A 26,916-nucleotide genomic window follows, 5' to 3' on the forward strand; every position below is an offset into this window, starting at 1 on the left:
ATCCTGTGTCAGAGAACAGTAATTGTGTGTCTGAGGGGATGCACTTTACACAAAGGCCACCTTTGTGTGTGGAAAGCTGCTTGTAACTGTCCTGCTCCATGGAGCTTGCTGCTCAGTTTCTGCTGAGCTTTTCTATCCAAAGGTGATCTGCATCCCTCCCAGACTTTGATTCTGCAGGCTATGATGTGATTTTTTAATATTGGTTTGTTACTGTCATATTTTCTGAAAAATCTTTTCACCAAAATTTTTTCTCCTAAGAAGCTGAGAAGCTTCAGAGAATTATCTAATTACTTACTCCTGTGTTTTGCTGCTTTAAAATGTAGTATAGAAATTGTTTACCCAACATACGAATTGTTTTTAATGAATAACCAATCACAGTCCAGCTGTGTCAAACTCTGAAGAATCAGTCACAAGTTTTCATTCTCATTCTTGTTAAACCTTCTGTTGATATCCTTCTCTTTCTTTAATATAGTTTTAGTATAGTATTAATATAATATAATATAATATAACCATAAAATAGTAAATCAACCTTCTAAAAATATAAAATCAAATTCCTCATCTCTCACCTCATCCTAAAAACCTCACAAACTCAACACTGCTCCATGGGGCTTGCAGCTCAGTTTCTGCTGAGCTTTTGTATCCAAAAGTAATCTGTATCCCTCTCAGACTTTGATTCTGCAGGCCATTATGTGATTTTTTCATACTGAGTGGCTGGTTTTAATTTAATTTTATTTATTTATTTTATATGTATATATAATAAATTTATAAATTCAATTGGGTGGATAAAAGCTTATCAGTAATTTTTTGGGCAGCTTTTCCATGTGTTGGCAATGACCTCTCCATTGAGGGTTGCAGTGATCCATAGAACTTGGTTAACAGTGGAAAGGCTGAAGTGCAGTGGCTGCTGAGACAGAGGTGCTGAGCTGAGAGTTCCTGATTGCTCTGTGTGTCCCCTCTCCTTCTGATTGCTCTGTGTGTCCCTTTTCTTCTGATTGCTCTGTGTGTCCCTTCTGATTGCTCTGTGTGTCCCTTCTGATTGCTCTGTTGTCCCTTTCTTTCCTCAGGAAAGTGGAGGACCTGCAGTTCCGTGTGGAGGAGGAATCCATTACAAAAGGGGATCTGGAGGTAATTCCTTATGATCTTGCCAAAATGTGGGATCCAGAGTTGCAAAAATTACTCTGGATGTGGTAGAAATTACTCACTTGAGTAATTTCTGCCACCTTTTGCTCCCCTCTCACAATACTTTACTGACGTGCTGTGTGATTTACTGCTGTGAGCTGTGAGGATTGTTCTTTGGTGTGGTGCCCAATGGCTGCTCACACCTGGGGCTGCCTGGAGTTCATCTGTCACTCTGAGTTGCCAAGCCACGTGAAAATCTGTGTCTGAATGTGTTGAACTTACCTTTTTCCACCCTAGAAATGAATTGACAGTTCAGTTCCTGTCCCTGAGGTGTCCTGCTCTCAGCAGCTCATGGGCACATGGAGTCTCCTGCCTGGATGCTGTTTAATTCCAGCCAAAATGCTGTGTATGCTGAGGTATCCTCATGTGGAATTCACTGCCTGGAGTGTGGGTTTGACACCAGGATTGACACCCTGCCCCTGGGAAGGGCTGCTGCTCAGGGATGCTGTTGCAGTGAGCATTGTGCAGGCTGGAAGGGATGTTGGGATGAAGTGATGTTGGAGGCTTTTCCATGAGGAAAAGGGAACAGAAAATCTTTCTGTGGAAGCAAGGCTCTGCTCTCCAAATGTAAATCAAAGGAGTTTTCTGTCTCTTTAGCTGCAGTGCCAGGTTAGTAACAGCCAGAAATGTCAAGGGCCCTGCTCCTGTGCTTCACTGTCACTCATAGCAATAAAAGCCCAGGAAAATGGGAGATCTAGGAAATGGATATGTTGCTGTGGCTGTGATCCTGTTGGCATAAACCTCTCTTCTTCATCCAGAAGCTGAAGGAGATGTTTGACAGGGTTTAAATTAGCTGTGCACTGCTAGCAGACCTTTGTGGGAGCACAGCAAGTGCAGTTTCTGCCTGTTGTGTGGGAGCAAAATCAGATTTCTGTTCATCCCTGAGCTGACAGCTTTCCCACAGTGCCCTAGAGAAGGGTGGTTGGTGCATGCATCATTCCCTTTGAGAGCAGTGAATTGTCCCTTTGTAAGCTCCAAGTGTTTAAGCCTGGCTGTGTAATTATGGCAATGGGACCAGGGTTGGAATATTTGGATTTTTATTTTTTTTAAAAAGCCACCATGCTTAGCAAGATGATAAGCTGCTATGGGTAAGGGCTCCCATTCTCAGTCCATTTGGGACTCACAGTCTTGGATTTAATTTCCCTTTGAGCTGGGAAGGAATTGTTTTGCAATGGGGATGTGGCCAAGCTTTCAGCAGGACATTATGGTCCTGTCCTCACTTCCATGCTGGTCTGTACAAAAGGACAAATCATTTAGGAATGCTTGATTTCCCCTGATCCAGGGAACTGGCATGCTCTCCATGAGCCCTGCATCAGTCCCAGCACAGGCTCTGGCAGAGGGCTTGGCTGGGGCCACATTTTACATCTTGTCTGCCTAATTTGTATGTCCAGACTGAATGATTGACCCACTAGAGTTCATTCTCACCTTCCTGCTTTTTTGTGGAGACAGTTAAGCTTTCCAGAAGCAAGCAATTAACTTGAGAGAAAAAATGTGTTGGTGGCCTGAAGATAGAGAGAGATCAAGGGTTAGGACCTCTGATAGAGCAGCTGTGGATTTAGCCCTGAAATGTAGTTGTGATTTCAAGCCAGTTTTGATCCTGCTTGGCAGCTGATCCTGTAGTGATTTGGGAGATGAAAAACAAATGCAGGAAAAGCTTTCAAGAGCTTTGAAAGTTAAAAAGCTAATGCAGGAAAAGCTTTCAGGAAAGACTTTTTGTGGTGGAAAACCATGGTTTACAGGAAGTATTATCCTCATCAAGGAACTCTCTCATGCTCATCTCCTGCATCCTGCAGCATGCCTTGAATGCCAGTGGGAAGTCAGTTTATAATTTGTGAACAGTAATTTAAGGGTAATAGCTACAAATAAATCTGAAATTCATATCTGAGCTTCCTCAAAGTGCAAGAAAACTTTGGATGTGAGGTTCTGACTCATACTGGCTAGTACTAGCAAACCAATTTACATAAAATAACACAGGATTGATTGTAAACCTAAGGTTTAAGGAATGTAAAACAGATAATCTAATTTTTTCCATGGCTTTTTGTTTGGTTTTTCCCCCTCTATTTTCATATGTTTTACCAGAGTTGGAAAATAGCAGAATTTATAGATACTGAGCAAGAATATCAGGTGGAACTGAGAGCTTGACTGGGCAGTTGTGTTAACCTCAGGAGCCTGGAGAGAATCTCTGTGAGAAGTCAGAGATGAGTTTTGTAATAGGTCAGCAAATATCTGATGTGCTGCCACCAGTTAATTAATTGGTATCAAAAGAATATTTATTCTTTTTAGTAAAATCAACCAGAAGCTCCCTCTCAAGATGTTAATCTTTGGGCTTTACAGGGAGCAGAATTAATTTTATTTAATTAATTAAATGCCTCTTTTTTTTTTTTAATGAGGATGCAATAAGCCAACCTCTACACTTAAGTTATATAATTTGGGGTTCTGATAATATTTGGGTTTTTGAATCCACATCTTTTTCTCCCCTCCTTCAGGGGTTAAATAAGGCACATAAAATACAGAGCTATCCGAATATAAATGGCAGTTATGTCACCATCTATGAATACATGTACAATGATATTTTGCAAGCATAAAAAATGGATTTATTAAAAACTTCTGTTTCTATAACTTGTATACAACTTGCTTTATTGTAGGGAAGGGCAGAAAATCCTTAAAACTGGCTCGAATAGAAAGAGAGGGGAAGCAAATAATTACATGGAAAATGAAGGGCAAAAAATGGGGGTAAAATATGGTTCTGAGCAGGTTTGTTTGCTTTTTTTTTGCTAGATTAATTTTTTAATTTCATAGATTAATTAAGTTTAATTCTAAGGAAAATGTGGGTTTTGTAAGCGAAAAAAAATGTGAAGGCCAGAGTGTGCATGCACCTTCCCATGTCTCATCCCCTCTTTTATTTATAGGGAATTTTACATGATTTTACAGTGGTGGTTGTGGAGTGCTGAGCTTTGCTACAAAGTGCAGCTTTATGGTATTTCAGCTTTAAAAGTGAAGGGCACTGAAGCAATGCCCAGAGCCAGTGCTCCTGGATTTGGGTAGATAACATGAACTTCTTGTGCTTTGCTGAATCATTTGTCAAAAAAAAACCCCAACCTTGAAAACAAACCACCAACCAACCAACCAAAAATTCCAAAACCAACCAACCAACCAAAAAAGTTCTGTTTTCTTGTGCCAAAATTACTAGCAGAGTCCTACTGTACAGGAGTCACTTTGAAATTCATGTCAGGCTGCTCAAACTGAAAGCACTGATTTACAGATGGGATCTCAATTCCCTGATCTCTTTGGTGCAGTGTTTTTTGTTTTACAACATGCCATGTACAGTATGACCTGGGATTTTTCCCCACTTAGTGTAGGATTCACACTGTCTCCAGAGCAAAAAGAGGATGGGAACTTCCAGCTCTTTTCAGTCTACCTTGTGACTCTTCTTGAGGAAAGATGTGGAGAATCATTGCAATGTCCTTGCATTGCCTGTGTGTACAAGGGCCTTGTACTGGTGGTAGCTTTGCTTTTTAGGAAGTGTCTTCAGCTGATGCAGGAAGATACTGGGGCAGGTTTCTAATGCAGAAGGATGTTTTCCCATCACAAATTCACTTTTCTTGTGAAGAGCCACTACCAGTACCACGTAAAATCCCGTAGGGACTGTTTCCTGTTTGGTTGGATTTTCCCTCCCTGTCTGGGTTTTTATTCTCTTCCTGTTGTGAACAGCCTTTCCTTGTCTTGTTCTCTGGAGATGATATTGCAGCCTTCTCTCTCCCTCCCTCTCTTTCTCTCTCTCCCTTCCCCTGCTCCCCTCTCCACTGTTCTTTTTTCTCTCTGTGTGAGCAGACTCAGACGCAGTTGGAGCATGCCCGAATTCGGGAGCTCGAGCAGAGCCTGCTGTTTGAGAAGGCACAGGCTGAAAAACTCCTCAGAGAATTAGAGGACACCAGGGTAATGCACCCTCACCTGCCCTGCCTGCAGACAGCGCTTGCACTGCCCTGGTGCTCATCATGCCTTGCTTTGGGTTTCTTTCTTTTGGTTTTTGTGGGGTTGATTGATTTTGGCTTGAACTTAAGCTTCCTTGATTTTGTTTGGTTTTTTGTTTGCTCTCTTTCCCAGAAATAGTAGTATGATATGATTTCTAGCTTTGCTTCTCTTGTGGGGAGCTTGTTTCTCAGATTGAGCTTGCTTCTCTGCCCCGCGCCACCATCTGACACATGAGCTCCTACAATTCATTTTTCAATTAACATATCCCAATAATATCCTGCACAGTTCATTCTGCCTCGAGGCCCCCCCAGGCTGTAAGAGGAAATAACATTGCAATCAACATTCCAGTCTCCCCTGCCAGCTGTGGGAGCTGCCATCTGAAGGGGAAGGTGTTGGTGGATGCAGGTGGGCCCACTCTGATCCTTGGCTGTGCCTGCAGCAGGACAGGTTGCCCAGAGGAATCCTGAAAGCAGCCAGATGTGGAGAGGGCTTTTTCATGCTGGTGTGGTGTGGGAAGCAGCAAACTTGCTGCAGTGAGCAGTAATGGGTTTGAGAGCTGTAGAAAACACAAATGGGAGGGTCTCCAAAAGGTCTGGATGGTCTGAAGCCCCCTGTGCCCATCTGAAATAATGACCAGCAGCCTCCTGGGCTGGTGGCTGCTGGGCAAATGGCAACTGAAATGAAGTGAAATTGATCTCTTGGAGTTTGGCTCGGTTTCCTTCTTTCTTTTGCCTTTTTCTAATGTTTCATTCTCTTCCCCATCCATAGTGGCAGCACCCTGTACTCCCTGTGACGTGCAGGGAGTTCAGCCCTGCCAGGTTGCATTCAGATGGCAAAAACATGGATCCATAGCCCTTAAGCTCAATGTGTACCATGGCCAGATTTATTGTCTTGCATCCTCTAGCCTCCTTTGTTATTTTGACTTTGCTAATAAACTCTTAACAAGTACTCATGTGTAAAAATCCCTTTTCCCTTTTACACCAGGGTAAACAAATTCCATTCCAGAAGAGAGGTCTGCAGGCTGAGGATTGCTGAGCAATAAAGGAAACATGATATGCTTAATGCTGGTTTTGATGCTTGTGAAATTCCTGCATGTGCAGTCACATCTCCTCTGTGCATCATCTGGCAAGATGCCTGCTCTGGAAACATAATGCCCTTCCAGGACATTATTTTTCATAAACCACTGTTGCTCCCTAGTGAATTTCAAGGGTTATTTCCAAGGTGTTTTCTGTGGAAAACAAGAGGTTTGTATTAGGAAAAATAAATTGCAATTGGCACAGACATAACTGTGAGTTGTCAGTGCTGGTTACCTGTCACTATAGTGCACGAAACACAGCGTGCACACACTGCTGCCCTCAGGGTGAAAAAATGGATGTTTATTTTCTGACTCCAACATTTATAGATTTTTAAAAGTGACAGTGGATTGGAGGGTGAAAGTGCCACCTCTCCAATGATACTGGACAAACTAACAAATCTATCATATTTGATAGTCTAACAGTCTATCAAATTTCTCCTCTGTCACCCTGATTTTTTAAGATTTTCTAAGCCTTCTAATGAACTTTCTCACACACTTTCTGTAAATAACTTACTGTTTTGCATTCTTTTATAAAAGAAGAGAAATTTGATAGACTGTTGGTTTGTCCAGTGTCATTGGAGAGGTGGCACTGTCACCCTCCAATCCACTGTCACTTTTGGAAAACTATAAATGTTAGAGTCAGAAAATAAACTTCCCTTTTTCTTCACCTTAAAAGCAGCAGTGTGTGTGCTTGTGTTGTTTCCTGTCCTATAACAACACTCCTCCTTCATAAAGAATGCAAAACAGTAAGCTATTTACAGAAAGTGTGTGAGAAAGTGTTACAAGAATTCAAACATCAGAATCTATGATTTTAGAGAATCTTAAAAAATCAGGGCAATAGTTATGCTGGTGCAAAACTGTGCTCAGGTTGGTGTCGTTATAGGACACGAAAGAACACAAGTGCATAATGCTGTTCTCAAGGTGAAGAAAAAAGGGAGGTTTATTTTCTGACTCCAACATTTATAGTTTTCCAAGAGTGACAGTGGATTGGAGGGTGACAGTGCCACCTCTCCAATGACACTGGACAGACCAGCAGTCCATCAGCTTTCTCCTCCTCCATAAAGGAATGCAAAACAATGAGTTATTTACAGAAAGTGTGTGAGAAAGTTCACTACAAAAATGTCGACCTTTTCTAAGAAGGCTTAGAAAGTTTGAAAAAATCAGGGCAACAGGCTGGAGGGCACCAGGTGCTCTCCACCTCTTCCTTTGAACTTTGAGTGATGCACTTTGGATCTCTTTCCACTGGAGAACTCTTGCTCGGGGGAAGGTGTGGCGATGAGGGGTGCACTGACCTTGTGTTTGTGGTGTTGCAGCTGACCACGGTGGCAGAGCAGTCCCGGATCCTGCAGCTGGAGGAGGAGCTGAGCCTGAGGCGCAGCGAGGTGGACGAGCTCCGGCAGTGCCTGCAGAGCTCGCAGCAGGCAGAGAGCCCCGAGCACAGCCTGGGACTGCACTCCGAGGCCCTGAGGCTGAGGGATCAGCTGCTCTCTGCCAACAAGGAGCACCAGAAGGAGAGCAGCCAGCTGAAGGAGAAGTATGAGAAGACACTGAAGAAGTACCAGCAGGAGATGGAGAAGCTGAAGTCTGTCAATGAGAAGTACTCGCAGGAGATTGTTGACCTGAAGCATAAAGTTCAGCAGGCCACTAATGAGAACATGGGGCTCATGGACAACTGGAAGTCCAAGTTGGACACGTTAGCTTCTGACCACCAGAAGTCTCTGGAGGACCTGAAAGCCACGCTCAACTCAGGCCCTGACACCCAGCACAAGGAGATTGTGGAGCTGAAGGCAGTGGTGGAGAGTATAAAGCTGGAGCACCAGCTCGAGCTGGAGAACTTGAAAGCAAAGCACGACATCGAGACAGCTGTCCATATAAAGGAGAAAGAGAGTCTCAAGCTGAAGCTGCAGGAGGCTTTGGATGAGGTGGAAAAAAGCAACAGCGACTGGAAAATGCAACTGGAAACCAAAAGCAGTCAGCACCTTCTTGAGCTCCAGGATGTGAAGGACAAGTGTCGAGATGCTGAGCTGAGGGTGCATGAACTGGAGAAACTTCATGGTGAATACACAGATCAGACAGAAGCAATAGCTTTCTTGAAAGAGCAGATATCTTTGGCTGAAAAGAAGATGTTGGACTATGAAACATTACAGAAAACAGAAGCCCACAGCAAACAGGAAATCCAAAGATTGCAGGAAAAAGTGCTTGTCTTAGAGAACAAGCTGCAGTCCATGGAGGCCCTGCATCCTTCTCAGCATGCAAATGTATGACTTTGGGGTCATTTTGCTGTTTATTATCACTGTTGATAACTCCTCAGCCACTGCCTTTTGCAGTTTCCTGAGGGTTCAAATATCTGGATGTTTTTTCTTCCACTAACAGTGCCCTGCATGTCCAGGCTGAAGGTGTCAATCCACTCTAGAAAGCCAATGGGACAGTGGGACAATTAGGAAAAGGAGCAAGTGGGGCCACACCTGGGTTTGGAGGCTGCTGTGGCAGCAGACCAGGGCTGTCATGGTTTGTCAGGGTGGGCTCTCATGCTGAGCAGGCAGTGTTCTGAGCTGGAAAACCATCACTCCTGCAATGCAGCTGAATTTATTCTCTAATAAATTCCTGCAAGGGGCTGCAGCAGCCTTGGTGCGCTGTTGGGCAAGGCTCTTTGGGGGCTCTGGAAGGACAGAGTGGAAAAAGAGTCAGCCTTGCTCAGCACCTGGAGCAAGAGAGGTGCAGTGAGTGGCTGCACTGTGGGATGGGGTGGGAGCTCCACAGCTCATGTGGGAGGCAGGGAAATGCTGCTGTTGAGGGTTAGAGTGGAAAAACTGCCAGCAAGGGTCAGAATGGCACCAGGCTGGGGAAATAAAATGCCTGATTGAATATGAGACCAGGGAGAGCTGAAATAAGAGCAGTAATATGAAGGAGTCAGTTTATTGTGGCCTTTGTGTCTAAGCCACGTTTGTTTTGGGTTTGGTTTTTTTTTTTTTTTAATATTTGCCACAGGATGCATCATCCTGCCATTGTGTGTGGCACAAGGAGTTGTGGCTGGTTCTGCACTGTAGTGAGCAGGGAGATTGCTACTCATGGGGGGCTGGGCCCCTATTTGTGTTTGGATTTTGCATGAGAAATGAGGAAAAACCCAATTCACATCCTGTAGGGGTGCAGAAAATTAAAATAAGCTGTAAAATGTGCACATTTTAAGAATACTGTGTTGAAATTTCACTGGTGATGTAGTTTCTGTTCCAGACAGAGATGCCAATGAAATGAATTCAATGCCTGTGTTTAATTTCCCAACATGAGCAGCCCCATTGAAAGCAGTTGCACCTCCAGGGAGCAAAGTCAAGCCATGAATTCCATGTTGTCCAAGTCAGAACTCCACACCTTGGAAACAGGCACACAGAGGACAACAGAGGCAAAGGCCAAGGAGGAATCTCCAGCATTAATAATGTTTGAAGGGTTGCTCCAGGATGTTTCATCTAGTAAGGACAGTTGGGAACAATAAGTACAGCCAGGACTCTGGGAAAAAGGAGTTGTTATCACAACATGTAACCCATTATAGCCAATATTCAAACAGGAATGAATGGAAAAGAAGGAGCTGGAGCCTTGTTCCAGAGCCCTTTAGATAAATGGAAGGGCTCTGGGGGATATTGGTACTGGATTAAAACCAGGGAAGTCTTGAAGTAATTGTTTCAGCTATGTGTCAATTAAAATCAGGAGAATATGGGAAGAAATGCATGGGTGAAAGCCTTTGGGTATCATGGAGCAAGTTCTATTTAAAATTTTCTTAGTTAATTTAAAGTAACTGCAGTATTCACTGTCCAAGTTATTTTAAACAAGCAAAGGTTTCTTGTGACAGCCTTTCCTAGACCCTCAAGGGAGAGCCACAACTGCTTCCCAGGAGCAGTTAAATAGTTTTTTTCCATACCAAAAGTGCATCAGGAAAAATATTTCTGCTCTGGGGATTCTCCTGCTTCTGTTTGACTTGTCCCACAGCCCAGAGTTCAGAGAACTGACCTTGGGGCTCTTGACTGTGGTGGCCACAGCAGCTGCTGGCTCTGGGCTTGTGCTGAGGTCCCAGCAAAGGCTGCTGGATGGGGAGAGGTGTGAAGGGCTCAGCTGTGGCCTCTGCCACAGAAAGCTTGACATTGGAAGCTCTGCAGTGTCTGGATTTTCACTGCAATATAGAAAAGAGGATGGGAAAAAGCAGAATCCCCTGTATGGGCATGGCATTTGCTTCGTTATTATTTTTATGAATGCATTAGTTCTCTAATAAATTAATATTTCATCAGTGGTTTTATAACTTTGGGCACAGCTAGGTTCTACAGAAGTTGAGGAACTTGCTGACTGCTAGGTGCCAAGCTGCATGCTGGAGGGCATTTGCAGTTGGGTGTTTGCTGAGATTGCCCAGAGGTGCCTGGTCTGCAGCTCCTGCATCCCTCTGTGTGTGCAGGGCTGAACCAGGACCTGTGGGGAAAACTCGAGCTCTGCTCCCTCCTGGGTGAATCCTGCAGGTGAGCTCACCTGAGCTGTGTGTGTGCCCAGCTGGACAAGTGGCTCCTCAAAAAAACCTTTATTTCCCTCTTGGGAAGGATGTAAAACATCCTAACTTGGACATGGGATACCTTCTGCTTTGGATGGGGCTTTGTGGTTGGTAACTTTTGCTTATCTTTGGGTAAAGGGTTAGTTTATGTCTTACATTTTACATTTATTCCAGATGATTGAGACTAATGATATTTCAGAAGAAAAGATAAAGATGAAGCAGACTATGGAAGGTATGAAACTTATTTTTACTCTGTCCTAGTGACTTGTACACTTTCTCTTCTCCCAGCTTTCTGCTCTTGCAGGGATGGCTGCATGGCAGGGGTTTAGGAGGACATTTCATCTGTCAAATTTGCCAAATGACATTTGTTGTCTGGATTTGTTTTTTCCTTCTAACCAAGCTGAGCATATGCAGGGGTGGATGTTTTTACCTGTGTTAGATACTCTCTATGCAGATGGTGCAGGTTGGAGACAAATCTGGGGAAATAGGTGCATTTCCATCCCATCACTGATTTTCACAGCAGGTAAAATTCAGACCTTAATTAAATGTTACTTGCTCACAGGAGAGGAGTTATTAGATATGAATGTGACTGGCTTCAAATAATGATACTTTTTATTAAGCTCACTATAAATCAAGTCAATCCTTTTAATAAAATGTGAGACTTACACACTCAGGAAACTTGTATAAAGTGTATTTCAACCTGAACTGCACTCAGCCCCTTCACTGTGAGCTGTAACACTGAGTCTGAGCAATAGCAGAGCTGGATTCAGAGGTATTTTGTCCTATTTCTGTTGCCCTCAGTGCAAGCCAGGCATTGCCCAGAAGCCTCATCTGTCTTTGCAGATATGGGATTCTGTAGGACACATTGAGGTTATACCCCATCCCTGGAAGTGCCCAGGGACAGGTTGGACAGGGCTTGGAGCAGCCTGGGAGAGTGGAACTGTCCCTGCCCAAAGCAGGGGTGTGGAACAAGATGAACTTTAAGTTCCTTTCCAAACCAAACTATTCTGTGTTTCTACACTAAATTGCTTGCTGATTGACAGGTAATTCCTGCCTAGTGCCTTAACTAGATCCAGCAGCCACTGCTCTGAATGGCCACTCAGTCCAGGTGTGCATTGTTTCCACACTGAATAAACCCCAGAAAGATGTTCTGAAAACACCCAGGTCAGATTTGAGCCACAAAAGCATCACACTTCAGATCTGCAGCTCTGAGCTTGGAAATGCATCAGTTCCAGAAAACATGTCTTTTGAAACAGTCTCTGCCTTCCACTGTAGGAGGTGACACAAAGAAATGTGCTGATTAATGTTTTATTGCCTTTTCCCCTCCTCCTTTTGGTTTTTTGTTTGTTTTGTTTTGTTTTGTTTTGTTTTTAATTAATGTTTTATTGCCTTTCCCCCCTTCCTCCTTTGAGGTTGCTTTCCTAACCCTGTCTGACACAAGCTCCCAGAGTCACCCCAGCTCCCAGAGTGGTGGGATGCAGTGTCCCTCTGCCAACAGCAGTGAACCACCATGGTGCCACTGCACCCTGGCCTGTGCTGTGCTCCTGACACCTTCCCAATCTGCACAAAGCATTTTCCAGCCCTCTCATCCTTGTCTTTTCATTCCCCCACAGACCTCCAGGACAAGCTGAGTAAAAGAGACAAAGAGGTGTCATCCCTGGTGACCCAGACTGAAACTCTAAGGGCCCAAGTAAGTGGTAAGTTTCCCTAATCCAGTGTTGGTGGGAATGAAATGTTTCCCTGCTTGTCCCACAGCCTGGTGCTGAACAAGAGCCCAGAGCTGAAATAGGCTGAGGTAAAACATGATGCTGCTGGTTTTTGAATGGCTGTTGCTGGTAGAAATTAATTCAGGAACTGAACACAAACTGCAGCAGATATTTGTGTCCTGTGAGGGAGGGTTGGGGCTTGTTTATGTGTAAAGTTAATGAAGCAGAAGTCAGTAGAGCTGGGTGTGTCCCCTTAGCTACAACCAGTCAAGGGTTAATTATGTGTGTGCTTTTAGGAGAAGGAATTGGGAAAAGGCAAAAAGTAGGGATATAGGTAAAGGACTAAGTGACCTTTCTTCCCTTGAATCCTCTGCTTCTCATAGCTTTGGAAAACAAATGCAAAACAGCAGAAAAGAAGGCTGATTCCGTGCTCAAAGAAAAGAAGAGGTTGGAAGGAGAACTGGAAGCCTTGACCAAGAAAACACATGATGCCTCAGGGCAGCTGGTCCTGATCAGCCAGGAGCTGCTCAAGAAGGAAAGGTAGTGTCAGAGCTATTATGAATATTCATGTTTCTTTGGGTAGGGTAATGACCACCAGAGGAAATGTAGGGTTGCACTGTTGAAATCCAGCCCACAGCTTTCCCTTTCTTTAGAGATGCTGATGTGTGAATTGGTTGGAATTAGAGGCTGTGAATTCTCAAAAGGCACTGACCTTTCACTGCTTGCCAGGAGCCTCAGGGAGCTCAGAGGAGATGCTGAATGAAGTCACTGCAGGCCAGCCAGGCTGGCTGCTGCCCTGCTCAGCAGGGCCTGTGCAGTGCCAGCCTCAGAGCTGGCAGAGTGGGACAAGAAAAGTGGTGGGAGCTGGGTCAGATTTGCTCACTGGCCTTTCTTTGGATCTGCAGCAAAGGTGGGAGGGAGCACAGCAGGGCTACAGTGGTGGTTGGGCTCTGGGAATGTTTTCCTCTCTTCCTGCTGCTGCTTGCATGTGAAAAATGTCTATTATATGATTGGCTTTTTGCAAATATTAAAATGAATATTATATGTGTTATGTTAGAAAGTTATGCTGTATAAATTCTCTTAAGCAGTGTTTTAAATATAGTTTTAAGTTTTAACATAATGTTAAAATAGAAACTATGCTATGTAAGATACTTTAAAACTAGCTCAAGAAAGGGATGAGATAGTAAAGAAATTCTTTGCACAGAGAGAACAGCAACAAGACACTGAGATCTCAAAGAGATGAATTACTGCCTCCTTATGGTGAAGAACAAGTCTCCTTACAGACTCCACGGAGTCTGACCATGGTTTATTTACAAGATGAAGGAGGGGGAAGTTGACAATAACCAGAAAACCCTTTGTTTGAAAAGAATTTTTGAATCATGTATGAATATGCGACAGGCTCTTAAGGGTTAGTCCTTTGTTAGTAAGAATCCTTTGTTTTCGAGAGGAAAGCATCCGAACATTTGTAATTCTTTGCTTTTATCCTCCTAACTCTGATCGCCCAAATTCTTACTGCTCTATCTGTATCACTATTTTTATAAGCATATTGAACTTTGAACATTTTAAAGCCCGAGTCTGTGGTTTCTCCCGTGGCAGGAGCCTGAACGAGCTGCGGGCGCTGCTGCTGGAGGCGAACCGGCACTCGCCGGGGCCGGAGCGCGACCTCAGCCGGGAGGTGCACAAGGCTGAGTGGAGGCTGAAGGAGCAGAAGCTCAAGGACGACATCAAGGGGCTGCGGGAGAAGCTGGTTGTGCTGGTGAGGGCTCTGAAACCCATCCTGTGTTGGATAATGCTCTTTTCCTGAGCCAGAGCTGGGGTAGCTGAGAGGGGTTTTTAAAAAGTTTTATTTTATTTTTTGTTTTATGAGAAGGGTGAGATAATATAGATGTTATGTTATAATTAGAAGTTAACTATTTTTTAATTACAATACACTATCAGTGTTTCTTGGTTTATTAGTTTTTTCTTACATCATGCTGTAGATGCTTTAATTATTTAAAACTATCTTTCGTGGGTCCCACTACAATGTATGTTTTGTAGTTCTATTTTTCTAAAGTATTTAGTTTTATTTGTAGCTTGTTTTATTAGTGTTTTATTTTGTTTTATTAGTTTTATATTTTGTTTTATTACATTTTATTTGTAGTATTTAATTCTTACATTTCCCCCTCCATCTTGGATAGAAAAATCTTTTTTTGATGGTTTTGTTTATTATTTGTTGTGTATAGTGAGTATATAAGGTAACCTTATATACCTTCTGTATAAACTTATATAATCTTTGGTTAAACTTTAAAAACTTTTTATAAATTTATTTCCTACAATCCTGGGAACAGCCTAGGGGTTGGAGGGCTCTGTACTGCTGAGCAGAGTGGGGGATCTGAGTCCTTCACTCTTCCTCCAGGTCTTTGTGTTTTATTTTGTGCTGCTGAGCATCTGATGGGAATTCTCTTGACAGTGACTGAGCTTAGCAGCACCTCATTATGCAGCAAAGATATCCCCATGTCATTTATCACAGAGTATCCCAGTTGGAAAGGCCAGAAGGATCATCAGGTCCAACTCCTGGCCCTGCTCAGGACACCCCAACAATCACATCTGCCTGGGAGCATTGTCCAAAGGCTCCTGGAGCTCTGGCAGCCTCAGGGCCGTGCCCATTCCCTGGGGACCCTGGCAGTGCCAGCACCCTCTGGGAAGAACCTTTCCCTGATCTCCAACCTCCCCTGGCACAGCTCTGGCCATTCCCTGGCTCCTGTCCCTGGTCACAGAGAGCACAGGTCAGTGTTGCCTCTCTGCTTCCCCTCATGAGGAAGCTGTAGCCTCCTGTGTCCTCCTCCAGTGTTCTTCTGTTCACTCAGGTTTTAGATCCATGGCTAAATAGGGCTACAGTTTGTGGGAGGAACTGAAGGTGGTTCAGCTACCCCACATTTTACAGATTGTCTGATCCAAGAATAAGCAGTGTCCTCAAATTCCCGTGTACTTCAACGTCCTCCAGTGGCTGAGATGTGAATAATTGATTTGAAGTGCTGGGAACAAACTGGAGCTGCTCCTGGTGACTTGATCCATCTGCTGCTGAAATTGCAGCATGATTCTAGGCATTATATGGATTTATACCTTGACTTTCTGCAGCTCCTGCTGTGGGAATCCTTAAAAGCAGAGGGGTTTGGGAAAGCTGCAAAAGGCAGGCCTCAGAGATAGCAGAACTGTGATTAGAGCTAAGCAGTAGCCATGAGATTTATCAGCAGAAAAATTATGTAAGTAGAAAAGCAAGGACAAATAGAACAATGGTCTGTGTATTAATGCTTGTCTAGAATAACTCCCAAAGCTGCAGAAAAGTTTATCTAGGGAGATATTAGGAAGTTCTAAACTTTATAATGGAGTTCTGTGCATTGTGTTTTAAGGCTCACAAGCAGGTATTGGATTTGAAATAAGCAAGTATTGTTTTAACCAAAGGTACCTGTGCTTATAGTGACTGGATGGAACTACTGTCAATGTGCTTTTGCTTTGTGTTGATTGGTTGTGGTGGTTCCAGCTGTGGGTTTCTCTGGGTCTGGATTGAAGGTACCTGAGATGATAGTTCATGTTCAGACTCAGGTGTTTATTATTTCTTATCAGTAAAACAGTCTCACTACTGTGAGTTCAGCAGCTTTTCATTAGAAGGCACAAAATGGCCAACAATCTCTTGGTACAAGGTCTTTTAAGACTAAACTATCCAATTAAGAGCTGACACCTGGATTATTTTCCCTTTTAACCCAATAACTGATCCCAAAGAGCCCACAATGGGGACTTTTCTGCCCAATTACAAAATGTCACCCAAACCCATGGAGAAGGAGGAAGAAGAAGCCCAGGATGACACCCTGTGCCCTCCATCTTGCTTCCATCCACTACACACTAAAAACCCCAAAACCTCAATTTCTCACCAAGTGATACACCTACACTACTCTCTAGAGTCTTTTCACACTTTTATGGATTCCAGTCTATCTTGAAGTCTGGGAAACTTTCTCCATGAATGAGGGTCAAAGTCAGTGCTGCCCTGGGAGTCAGGGCACCCCAGAGCAGACAGAGAAACATTCCCAGTGCCCTGGGTTTCCACAATTGGTCAAAAAACTTTTAAAGTGAGTTGTAAAATTGAGTTCTTGGTCTGCTGCCTGGGATGTGAGCTGCTGGCATCTTCCCATTGCCATAACCATGTAATGAGAGTGATGCTGGAAAATCAAACAGCTCAGCTGTTGTCCTGTCCTGTTTGTGATTTGTACACAGCCCCCAGCTGGCAATACTTGGTTTTCCTGTAACATCTGTTGGGAAGGATGAAAGTTTGACAAGAAAGTCTCACAGATATGTGTGCTTAGCAGAAAGATTTTTGAATGTAGAATCTGAAGAAGGAATAGAAAAATAGAAATGGAAGCAAGTTTTGATATAGAAGAAAAGAATTGCTGAGCCAGTCTCACTGGATAACCAAGGAGGCAAAGGGTCTGTTAGTTAGAAGGGGTTTGTATGGCTTAGAGCAAAGGATAAACCCACCCCAAACAAGAAGATGTTTTTAACAAGCAGAAAGGATAGCCCAGGCAAACAAGTCTGCCAATGTTGCCAGTAGAAAAAAGGTCTTAGAATTTTCCACTGCAAGAAAACTGAAACACAACTTCTAGCTTAAACTGTAATGTACCAACTTTTAGTGATTGGAGAACATTAACATGAATATGGTAATTATAGCAGTTATGATAGGCTATAGATAATAGTTAAGGTACAGATTGGTTCTACTGCATTAAGATGCTCAGCAAAGAAAAGTCTATAATGCATTGTAACCAAAAGAAAAGTCTATAATGCAATGTAACCAAACCCAAAGTCTATAATGCATTGTAACCTAAACTCAGGGTCTCAGGGCCTGCCTGCAGCTGGAGCTGACAGCTGTGGGCACAGCTCTGTCACCCACCACCCTGGACTGCTGTAATGTCTTGCATGTAATAAACTGCATTTTGGAGACTGCCTGGAGCCCCCCATCCCTCATTCAGGCTCTCACACTCTCCCATTTCCCCCTGCTGCCCCAGGACAAGGAGAAGGCGGCGCCGGAGCAGCGGCGGTTCTCGCTCATCGACCCCTCCTCGGAGTCCGAGGTGATCCGGCTGCAGCACCGGCTCGTCAGCACCGAGGACGTGCTGCGCAACGCCCTGGAGCAGGGACACCAGATGGAGAAGCTCATGGAAGCCATGAGGCTCTCCTCTGAGAAAACACAGGTACGTCAGCAAACTGGGTGGCTTAGCCTCATCTGTGGCAATTGCATTCTCTGAATGTGGTTCCTTCACCCAGAAGCCAGGATTGGGTGTCACATTGCACCATGCCAGTGCTTGAGCCTCTTGCTGAATTCCCCATCCTTTGGCAGGCATGCAACAACTCTGATGGATGGAGAGCACAGAAAGTTCTCCTGTCTCAGAATGCAGATTTGTTCAGCTAATGCTGCTAAAATCAATAATGCTTTGAGGAAGGCAGCCAGCAGGTTGTGCCTGTGTGTGACATTCCCATTCTCTGGAAAAATTCCTTCACCCAGGGTTTTTCTCCTGGGAAGCTGAGAAGCCTCAGAGAAAAGAAAAACAATTCTGATCTCATTTGCTTCTCCTGTGTTGTGCTCACATGTGGAATGTGTTTGGAGATTGTTTACCCACAGGTGATTGTTCCATTGCATTCTGCTGGGAGTTGTTTTCACTCTTTGGCCAATCAGGGCCAAGCTGTGTCAGGACTCTGGAAAGAGTCAGGAGTTTTCATTATTATCTTTTTAGCATTCTGTAATTCAGTATTCTTTAGTATAGTATGGTATTATTTAATATAATATAGTATAATAAAGTAATAAATTAGTCCTCCTCATAATTCCTCCCTCCCTTCCTTGTGTGGAGTGGGCAGCTAAGGAAGGACAGGGCAGTCTTGCCAGATTTCAGTGCTTGTAAGCAAAACCACCAGGATCTGTGTCCCTCTTCAGTAAGTGTTGTCTGTTTTCCATTGCAGACTGTTGGAAATTCTGGGTCTGCTAATGGGATTCACCAGCAGGATAAATCCCACAAGCAAGAGGTAAGTTTTGAGCAGAATGTTATCTTAAACCATATCTGCTTTGTGTGGTTTCTTGCCTGCTGTGGTGGGGACAGCACTTGGCTGGGGGTAGTTCTGCCAGCACAGCTTGACTGTGTCATTCCCACAGCAAAAGCAAGAGGCTGTGCACAACTCCAGTTCCCAAGAGTGGTGGGAACCTGACTAGAAACCCCTTGAAGCCATGGGCAAGGTGGTGGTGAGGGGCACACAGAGAGGGGCAGTGCAAAGGGAGCCTCCTGGGTCAGTGCTGTGTCACACTCGCCCTGGCAGCCCCTGCTGGAACCTGCTCAGCCTCAGCTCTCTGCTGTCCCCACTGCATGGGTGACATTGGTGGGACATGCTGTGCTGGCCTCCCACAGCAGACTTCAGCTACCCATACTGGGCAGAGCAGTGGGCATTCTACTCCCCACCTCTTCCAAAAAAACCTCTGTGCTTCCCAAAAAACCTCTGTGCTTTTGCCTAACAAGTTCTGTTTTTTTCCAGGAGAAGCTCTGATAGAGAAGAGGTGGAAAGGATCATTTCACGCCAGTATCAGCTCCTCTGCACAGTCAGGAAAAACAACACCACATCTGGCTTTAGCACCTCCAAAAGACCACACACAGTATTTTCACTTCAAAGCAGGACAATGTTTATAATGTACTAAACTAACTGATGTAATCAGGACAATCCCAGAGTCCAGTTTTCCAAGACAGCCATTGTTCCAGGAGGGAGCAGAAGGACCTCTCTGGGTTTGGTTTCTTACTTGTATTGGTTTTGACTGTGGAATTTGTATTGTTTGAGCTGCCCTTGTCCCACCAGCTGACGTGGTTTGGATGACAGCTGCCCTGACCTGTGGCTCAGGTGTCAGTGGGACCCCACAGGAGCTGCAGAGGGATTTGCCTGTGGTGTTCAAAGCATGTGCCCACAGGCTGCACCCTTCCCACGGGGTCTGTCCCTTCCCTCCCACACTCCCTGGTGTCCTGAGGACCTGCACAAGTGAGTGAGACCTGCTGGGCTGATGATGTGAGGTTTGGGGACATGTTCCCCTCCTCCCTTTTGGAAGACATCACTGGTTTAGAGCAGAACCTGCACTTAGTTCTTGTATTATAGCATGACATGGGAAATAACCCAGTTTCAGAGGGGTATTTATTTTGTTTCTTCTCCCCTGGCATTTGGGGAAGAAGCTGTGGTGGCTCTGAGCTGGGGTCAGGCACACCTTGGCCCTTTTTCCTGCAGTGGGATCTCTGAGCAGGCTGCTGGAGTCTGTGCCAGAGCCATCTGTCCAGCTTGGTCCCCCTCTCTCCTGGGGGGTTCCTGGGCTCTGTTTTGAGCTCAGGACTCCACAGGTGCTGGATCCCAGCATTGCTGGCCTTGGAGCTCCATTCTGGGGGCGCTCAGTGTGGGACAGATGCTCTGAACAAAAGGTTCCCTCCTTGTCTCTGCAATTTAACAGCTCACTGTGATTGCCTGGTGCTTTCCAGAGCTGTCCTTGGCTCTCCAGTGTGATGCCCAGCCCCTGCTGCCCGAGATGGATGAGCTGGAGGTGCTGCTGTGAGCCTTTGATGGCTTCAGCAATCCTCTGTGCATGACCTGGCTGTGAGTGTTTGGAGCAGAGGCAATCCAAGAGCAGAGCCCACACAGCTCCTGTGTCTGTACCAGCAGAGGATCTTGTTCCCTCTTCCCAAGGCTTTACTCCAGCTTTGCACCACGGCTCCCAAGTGATAATAGGGCAGAGGAAGGTGACAACATGCTCTTAAAGGTGTGAAAGAGCCCAGCTCAGGGTCACTCTTCAGCAGCACAGGGAGCAGTCACAGCAATATTTTTCCAGGCTTCTCCCAGTTAGTGCCACCTCCTCCAGCCTTCTGCTATGATGGGGCACCTGTGACAGGACAAGATGGGAGAGGAGATGTGAGCCAGACCCCAGCAGGTGAACACGAGGGCACATCAGCTCTGTTCCTCTTTGCCCTGATTTCCCACCAAGTTGTGTCACTTCCTCTTTGTGCGTTGCCAGACTCCTTCTTTGAAGGATGGGCAGCCAGGAGCAGCCTGGGAAAGACTTGAGCTTCAGGACTGTGATTCTGCCATGAAGAGAATGACATTGAACACTTGACCCTTCTCACCTGATACAGGATTGGTGATCTCCTGTCCTTCAGAGGAGGATGGGAGAGGAAGGGGAAGTAAAACAGGTCAGAAATCACAGCAGCAATCTGCTCATGGTAGCAGGAGGCAGAGCGTGGGATGGAACTGGCTGGAAAGAATTCATGTAGGATTCCATCCTGCCTTGTAGAAGTGTTTCTTCAGCTCTTACAAATCACCAGGAAGATTGCCACATCTCTGCCCAGCTCTGGGAGTTTCCCAAGGGATTGTAGGAGTGGTCTCCAAAACCCTTCTGGCTGAGTATTCATCATCTAAGTGATTTTGGAAAGTCCCAGAGGGAGTTTTTGTTTGTTACAGCCCTCATTAGTGAATACCTCACTGCTGATTTGAAGAATTTAGGGCTGATGTTCCCCAAATGCTCCTGTTGGCTGGATGGTCTCTGAAGTCATGTCTGCAGACCCTGTGGGCTTCCCTGGGCACCTGCAAGAGGGAGGCCCCATTCTGGTTTGTAATTTATTTTCCTGTTTGGGTCTTCCAGTGACTCGTGACCAGCTGCCTTCACCTGCAGCAGAGATATCTCTGCTTTCCACCTCCCTTTGGCTCTGCACAGAGTGGGATCCCCTGGGAGTCCCCATGGGGACCATGTTTTTGGTTCTGTTGATCAGATCCAAAGTTGCCAGGCTGGAAGAGTCTCTGGCTCCTGCCTCTTCCCAGGCACCATTCCCTGACCTGGGGCTTTTCCTGTTCAGCTCAGGAGACAATGCAGCACAGGAGCAGAGAGAGGGGTTCAGAGCAGGTTCAGAGCCAGTGCTGATGGCCTTCTCTGGCTGTAAATGACTCTGCTGCTCCCTGAGGATCAGCCAGGAGCTGTTGGCACTGCTTGGCTCTCTGTGCAGGCTCTGTGGTCACTGTGTGGCAGGGCTGAGGGTTGGAGCCCCTCTGGGGTGCAGGTCCATGGGAGCTGCTCCCAAACAGGACCATCCAAAATGCCAGCAGATATTTGTGTGCTCATGTGGGCTTCAGCTCAGCCCTGTGTAAGGAGGGATTGCACTCACTCACTTCCTCCCTGTCCAAAATCAGCACAGGCTTCCCCAGGGCACCAGCCTCTGGCTGCCCTCCTGAGGTGGTAAGAGACCACACTAGGGACAAACTTGGAAAGGACAAGGGGGAGATTCCCCATCCCCTCTATTTATTTGTAAGTTTAAGTGCTATTTTTACCTATGTGGTGGTGTATAAAGTGCTTCACAATCCTTGGTCCTGCTGGCTTTGGGAGACTTTGGGGCCCTGGCGCAGTGGTGATGTCCCCTTGTCCTGTTGTTGATCCGGGCTGGTTCCTGTTTGTGCCTTCACTCCCCCTTTGGCTTCAGCCTTGCTCTTACCTCGATCCCTGGGAGCTGCTAAGGGAGGGCTGTGCTTTCCCCAGCCTTTCTCCCAGCCTGAGAGTGCCATGCTGGTTTCCCAGCTGCAGGTGGGTCCTGAGCAGGGGTGCAGGGTGGGGAGCAGGGGGTGACACAGAGCTGGGCTCCGAGGGAAGGAGCAGCCCCCACAGCCAGGGGCACTGCCCTGACAGTCAGTGCTGCTGTTCTGCTGGGAGCTGAGCCCTTACCCACTGCAAAAACAGCCCTTGGGATGGAGACTACTTACCATGGAGTGATTTCTTCTCTATTTCTCAAGACCAAAGGGGAAAAGAATGAGTCTTGCTTGGGAATGTCAGCTTATCCCTCCTGCAGCATCCAGAGATCTGGAGCAAGGGCAGCACCGTGCTGGCGCCCTGTGGAACGATGGCACCAAACTGCCTGGGTGTCACAGCTCTGCAATGACAGGTGCCAAGCTGCCAGCCAAGGCCTTACAGCTCCTGCCTCCCCCCAGCCACCAGCAGCTCCTCTGACTTGCAGTAGAGATGCATAAGGGTTTCATTAAACAAAACAATGCAAAATGGCACTGTAAAAGTCTTAATGAAAATTCCAATACTCTGTTATTCAGCAGCTTTAGCAGCTCAGCACTATCTGTAGGGAGTTATTAATACACTAAGATCCTATAGGCTTCCTGTAAGTTACCAGAAAAAAGATGATACTAGATGTATAAATGGATGATAACCTTTTACCCATACAGTATGTATTACAATTTTGTAGCTTAGTCATTTTTTGGCTATCAGATTTTGTTAGTATGATACAAAAAAAAAGACAAAAAAAAAATGTTTGACTGCTAATGTCTATTTTGTTATTTGATTCATTTTCTTCCTCTGTACAAAAGCTGTACAAATCTGTCTGTGTAACTCCTCCACATCTGTATTCATGTACCATCCCCCTTGTCCTGGCTTGCTGGTGTGGTGAGCTCCTACTGAACAATAAACTCTGTGGCTGAAGTTGGGCATCCTGGGGCTGCTGGGGCGTGTTCAGGGTGTTCTGCAGAGCACAAAGTGTCATGAGCTGGAAGGGGCTGGGGCCACAGGGCTGTGGCACTGATCCCTCTGCCCTGGGCCCCAGCAGTGACCTGGAGCCATCTGTGTTTGGGCTCTGCAGGTGCCTGGGAGGCTGCAGAGCTGTCCTGGGAGGAGCTGAGCTGGTCACAGAGGTGTTTGCTCTTGTGCACCCCATGCCAGAGGTGGGGACAGGAAGCCCAGCACCATCTCCTGGCTGGGCAGCTCCTGCCATCGAGTGTCTCCCAAGCCTCAGAGTGGTTGTGCCATTTATTAATCCAGGATTATTTTCTGTCTCACCAGTCCCTCACTGACATTTCCACAATGCCCTGAGGTGAGGAGTGTTGCAGGGTGCTGTGCCAGACCCACCTCCCTGCACCTCAGCATTGATCCATGTGTGTTTGAGCAGTGCCACCTTCAATTTGCACAGACTGATTGATCATCCTCAGTCCTTCCAGGTCATCCAGCACAGCCCTTCAGAGCACATGGAAATGGGGATGGCAGTGAATCAGTCCAGGAGGAGCTGCCACCCCTCAGCCCCTGCCTTGTCCCTTGTTCCCCCCATGTCCACGGGGATGCTCTGAGCATCACAGAGTTCTGCTGTCCCCCTGAGGCAGGACTGGATGGATTTATGCCAGGGCTTGGTGGTTTTTTCATGGTACAGCCTCTCAGCTGGGAATTTCCTTGACTGCCTGTGGCCTGTGCCCTGGCTCAGCACTGCCCATATAGCAAGGGAACATCCATCTCTTCCTGCCATGTTCTCCTGCATCCAGGGGCTGTAGTTCCTTCATAGAAAAGTGCTTAACATATAGGGAAAAGCTGGAATGATTTTCCCCTTGCTTCCTGGCTCCTGCTTTTCCTGGATATAAAATTCTCCTCTACCAAGATTGCCTGAAAGTTTTAAATTCTTTTCAAGAGCAGCTGAGGTTTGCAGGTGCTGGTTTTTATTCCAGAGCAAAGCCCCAAGAAAATTGCAGGTGCCTGATGACAACACCATGAAACCTGTCCATGCAGCCTTATCCCAGAGCTGTCACAGAGTCTGTGCAGATATCCCTGATACCGCCTGATTATTTTTTTTTTCAAGGTGGGTAAGGCCTTCTTGTGTCTCCAGCAGCTCCCTGACCCTGTGCAGTGCAGGGTCTTGGCACTGAAAGGGTTAAAGGCACTGTGCCTAGGCAGACTGGGAAAAGCATAAAATACCTGGTAACCAATATAGAAGCCACCAAATTTTAGTCACAAGCTAGAGACCTAGGATGAAACATGGCAAGAAACAGGGAACAGAACTTGCAGAAATGAAGGGCAGAGCTTGCTGAAAGCAGTGAGAAAATCACTGAAACAGCCAAAAGGAGGCTGCACATGCCTGGAGGAGAGAGGTGGAAAGGGCACGGTGAGGAGGACGTCCAGCCTTCATCAGAAAGGACCACTGAGGAATGTCACAATACAGCACAAAATGAATGACACTCACACACTGAGATGTCTAAAGTAAAAAAGGCACGTTTATTTCTGGACTTTGATATTTACAGAATTCTAAAAGTGACCATGGATTGGAGGATGAAATTGCCACCAACCACACTGGTTAAACCACCAGTCTATCAATTCTCTCCTCCTCCAGAAAGGAATGCAAAACAATCATTATTTACATGAAAAGTGCGTGAGAAACACTGTCACTGACATATTTTATAAAAATCCTCTCACTAGGATTTTTCTCCTGAGGAGCTGAGATGCCTCGGAAATGAAATGTAGACAATAACTATCTGATGGCTGTGGGATGTGGTCTGGAGATGGTTTACCAACAGGTGCATCTTTGATTGGTCTCACATGGATTGTTTTTACTTGATGACCAATCACAGCCAGCTGTGTCAGACTCTCTGGTCAGTCACAGGATTTTATTATTCATTCTTTTCTAGCTTTCTGATGTCTCCTTTCTCTTTCTTTAGTATAGTTTTAGTATATAATTTTCTTTTAATATAATGTAATCATAAAATAATAAATCAGCCTTCTGAAACATGGAGTCAAGATTCCCATCTCTTCCCTCATCCTGGGGACACTCAAACACCATCACAAAATACCATTACAAAAATGTAAACATCAGAAGGCTTAGAAGAACTTTAGAAGAACAGGGTGACAGAGGCAGACACGGAGCCTTCCTCAGTGCCCCACCCTGGTGCTCTGTGCCTGCTCTGTGTGTGCTGAGGATAATGAGGGTCCTTTTGAGCAGAGCTCTGGGGTTCCATGGCTCCACAGCACCACCCCACGAGGTCACAATGCTCTGGCTGGGTGCCCAGTGCTCTGTCAGCTCTGTGGTCTGTCCTGGCTGCCCTGGCAGCTCAGGCTGGGGGGCAGCGAGTGCCGAGGAGCCGGGGCTGGCGCTCGGGGCCATGTCGGGTGTGCACTACAAGTTCTCCTCCAAGCTGGGCTATGATGTGGTCACATTTCATGGCCACAGCATCTCCCTGGCCGACCTCAAGCGCCTGATCATGGCCCGTGAGAGGCTCAAGGTGGCCAACTGTGACCTGCAGATCCTCAAAGCTGAGACCAATGAAGGTGAGTGGGGCTCAGGCACCGGGGCCACCCAGGTGTCGCTGACGTATTTTATGAAAATCCTTTTGCTAGGATTTTTCTCCTGAGAAGCTGAGAGGCCTCAGAAATGAAATGTAAACAATAATTATCTGATTGCTTGGAATGTGGTTTGGAGGTTGCTTACCAACAGATGCATCTTTGATTGGTCTCATGTGAATTGTTTCTACTTGATGGCCAATCACAGGTCCAGCTGTGTCAAGACTCTGGTCAGTCACAAGATTTTATTATTCATTCCCTTTCTAGCCTTCTGATGAAATCCTTTCTCTCTATTCTTTAGTATAGTTTTAGTATATAATTTTATTTTAATATGATATAGATCATGAAGTAACAAATCAGCCTTCTGAAATATGGAGTCAAGATTTTCATCTCTTCCCTCACCCTGGGGGCCCTCAAACACCACCACACCCAGGGGCAGTGGCACAGATCAGCCACACAGTGCCACAGACTGTGGGAGCCCTGCTCTGCTCTGGGGACAAAAGCCAGGGTGGGAAACCACAGTGGTGCATATAAACTGACTTTTACAGCTCTAAAGGGATTCTGTGATGTGCCATCTAATTCCATGTCTATATCCATTCTTCCCAACTGACTCACACTTGTTCTGCATTTGTGCTGTTCTCAGAATACTCTGATGATGCACAGATCCCCAAGAACGTCTCAGTGATTGTCAAGAGGGTCCCAGCTCAAGCCACGTGAGTATCCATGAAGCTCTGGATTCCCTGGGAGGGATGTCAGGCTGTGAACTTCTTTTCTGGATATGGGTTTGCAGAGGCACTTGGACAGCATCTGGTCAAAGCTGCTGCTAATTTCCTTTTTCATGGGGTAGATTTTAATGCGTCTGCTCCAAAGCAGGCTCACTCTGTTAGGTTTGTGGGGATGTAGGGTTCAAACTCCAACAGTGGTAAATTCTATGGTGATTCTTGCTTTTGTTCTTGGGATGATTGGGCTGAGAGCCAAGTCACAGATCCTGTTTCCTCTGCATGAGGAGATTACAGATTTTATGTGTTTGCTTTTATTGGCTTTGTAGTAATGACGGGTACACACTGTAACAATTACATATTATTAGAAATAAACTTTTAATGTGTTCCCATCTGAGAAGAGTCTGGTTGTCAGTACTTGACTATTTCTTGCACTGGGGAAGGTGGGTTTGGGAACTCTGGGGTATCTGGCAGGTATCTTGCACCCAAAATCTGGGGCTTTTACACTATGTCTGTAGAAGAGAGACCAAGAATTCTGGAGGCCTCAGTGTTGTGCTTCTAAGCATTTGGTTTGGGGTTTGGGGTTAATGCAAATATGGATGCTTCATGCTGGCCTGTCACAGCAT

The 26,916-nt window shown here is 45.7% G+C and overlaps 1 protein-coding gene across 5 annotated transcripts in view; it reads left to right on the forward strand.

Moving 5' to 3' along the window:
- CLIP2 (CAP-Gly domain containing linker protein 2) overlaps window positions 1–22,961 on the forward strand; it is a 99,030-nt gene extending 76,069 nt beyond the window's left edge. For 3 of the 5 annotated variants that reach the window (XM_077188857.1, XM_077188858.1, XM_054647138.2), the window contains 10 exons: window positions 1,065–1,125; window positions 5,011–5,115; window positions 7,540–8,484; window positions 10,926–10,983; window positions 12,365–12,448; window positions 12,841–12,997; window positions 14,054–14,213; window positions 17,491–17,676; window positions 18,440–18,502; window positions 19,004–22,961. In XM_077188857.1, coding sequence (XP_077044972.1) covers window positions 1,065–1,125; window positions 5,011–5,115; window positions 7,540–8,484; window positions 10,926–10,983; window positions 12,365–12,448; window positions 12,841–12,997; window positions 14,054–14,213; window positions 17,491–17,676; window positions 18,440–18,502; window positions 19,004–19,015 — 1,831 coding nt within the window. In that variant the 3' untranslated portion in view covers window positions 19,016–22,961. Of the gene's footprint in view, window positions 1–1,064; window positions 1,126–5,010; window positions 5,116–7,539; window positions 8,485–10,925; window positions 10,984–12,364; window positions 12,449–12,840; window positions 12,998–14,053; window positions 14,214–17,490; window positions 17,677–18,439; window positions 18,503–19,003 lie in introns of those variants that run through there. The other 2 variants (XM_077188859.1, XR_013184900.1) reach the window with 2 other exon arrangements.
- Window positions 22,962–26,916: the final 3,955 nt, after the last annotated feature.

Source organism: Agelaius phoeniceus, chromosome 20, assembly GCF_051311805.1.
Source record: "Agelaius phoeniceus isolate bAgePho1 chromosome 20, bAgePho1.hap1, whole genome shotgun sequence".
NCBI classification, from domain to species: domain Eukaryota; kingdom Metazoa; phylum Chordata; class Aves; order Passeriformes; family Icteridae; genus Agelaius; species Agelaius phoeniceus.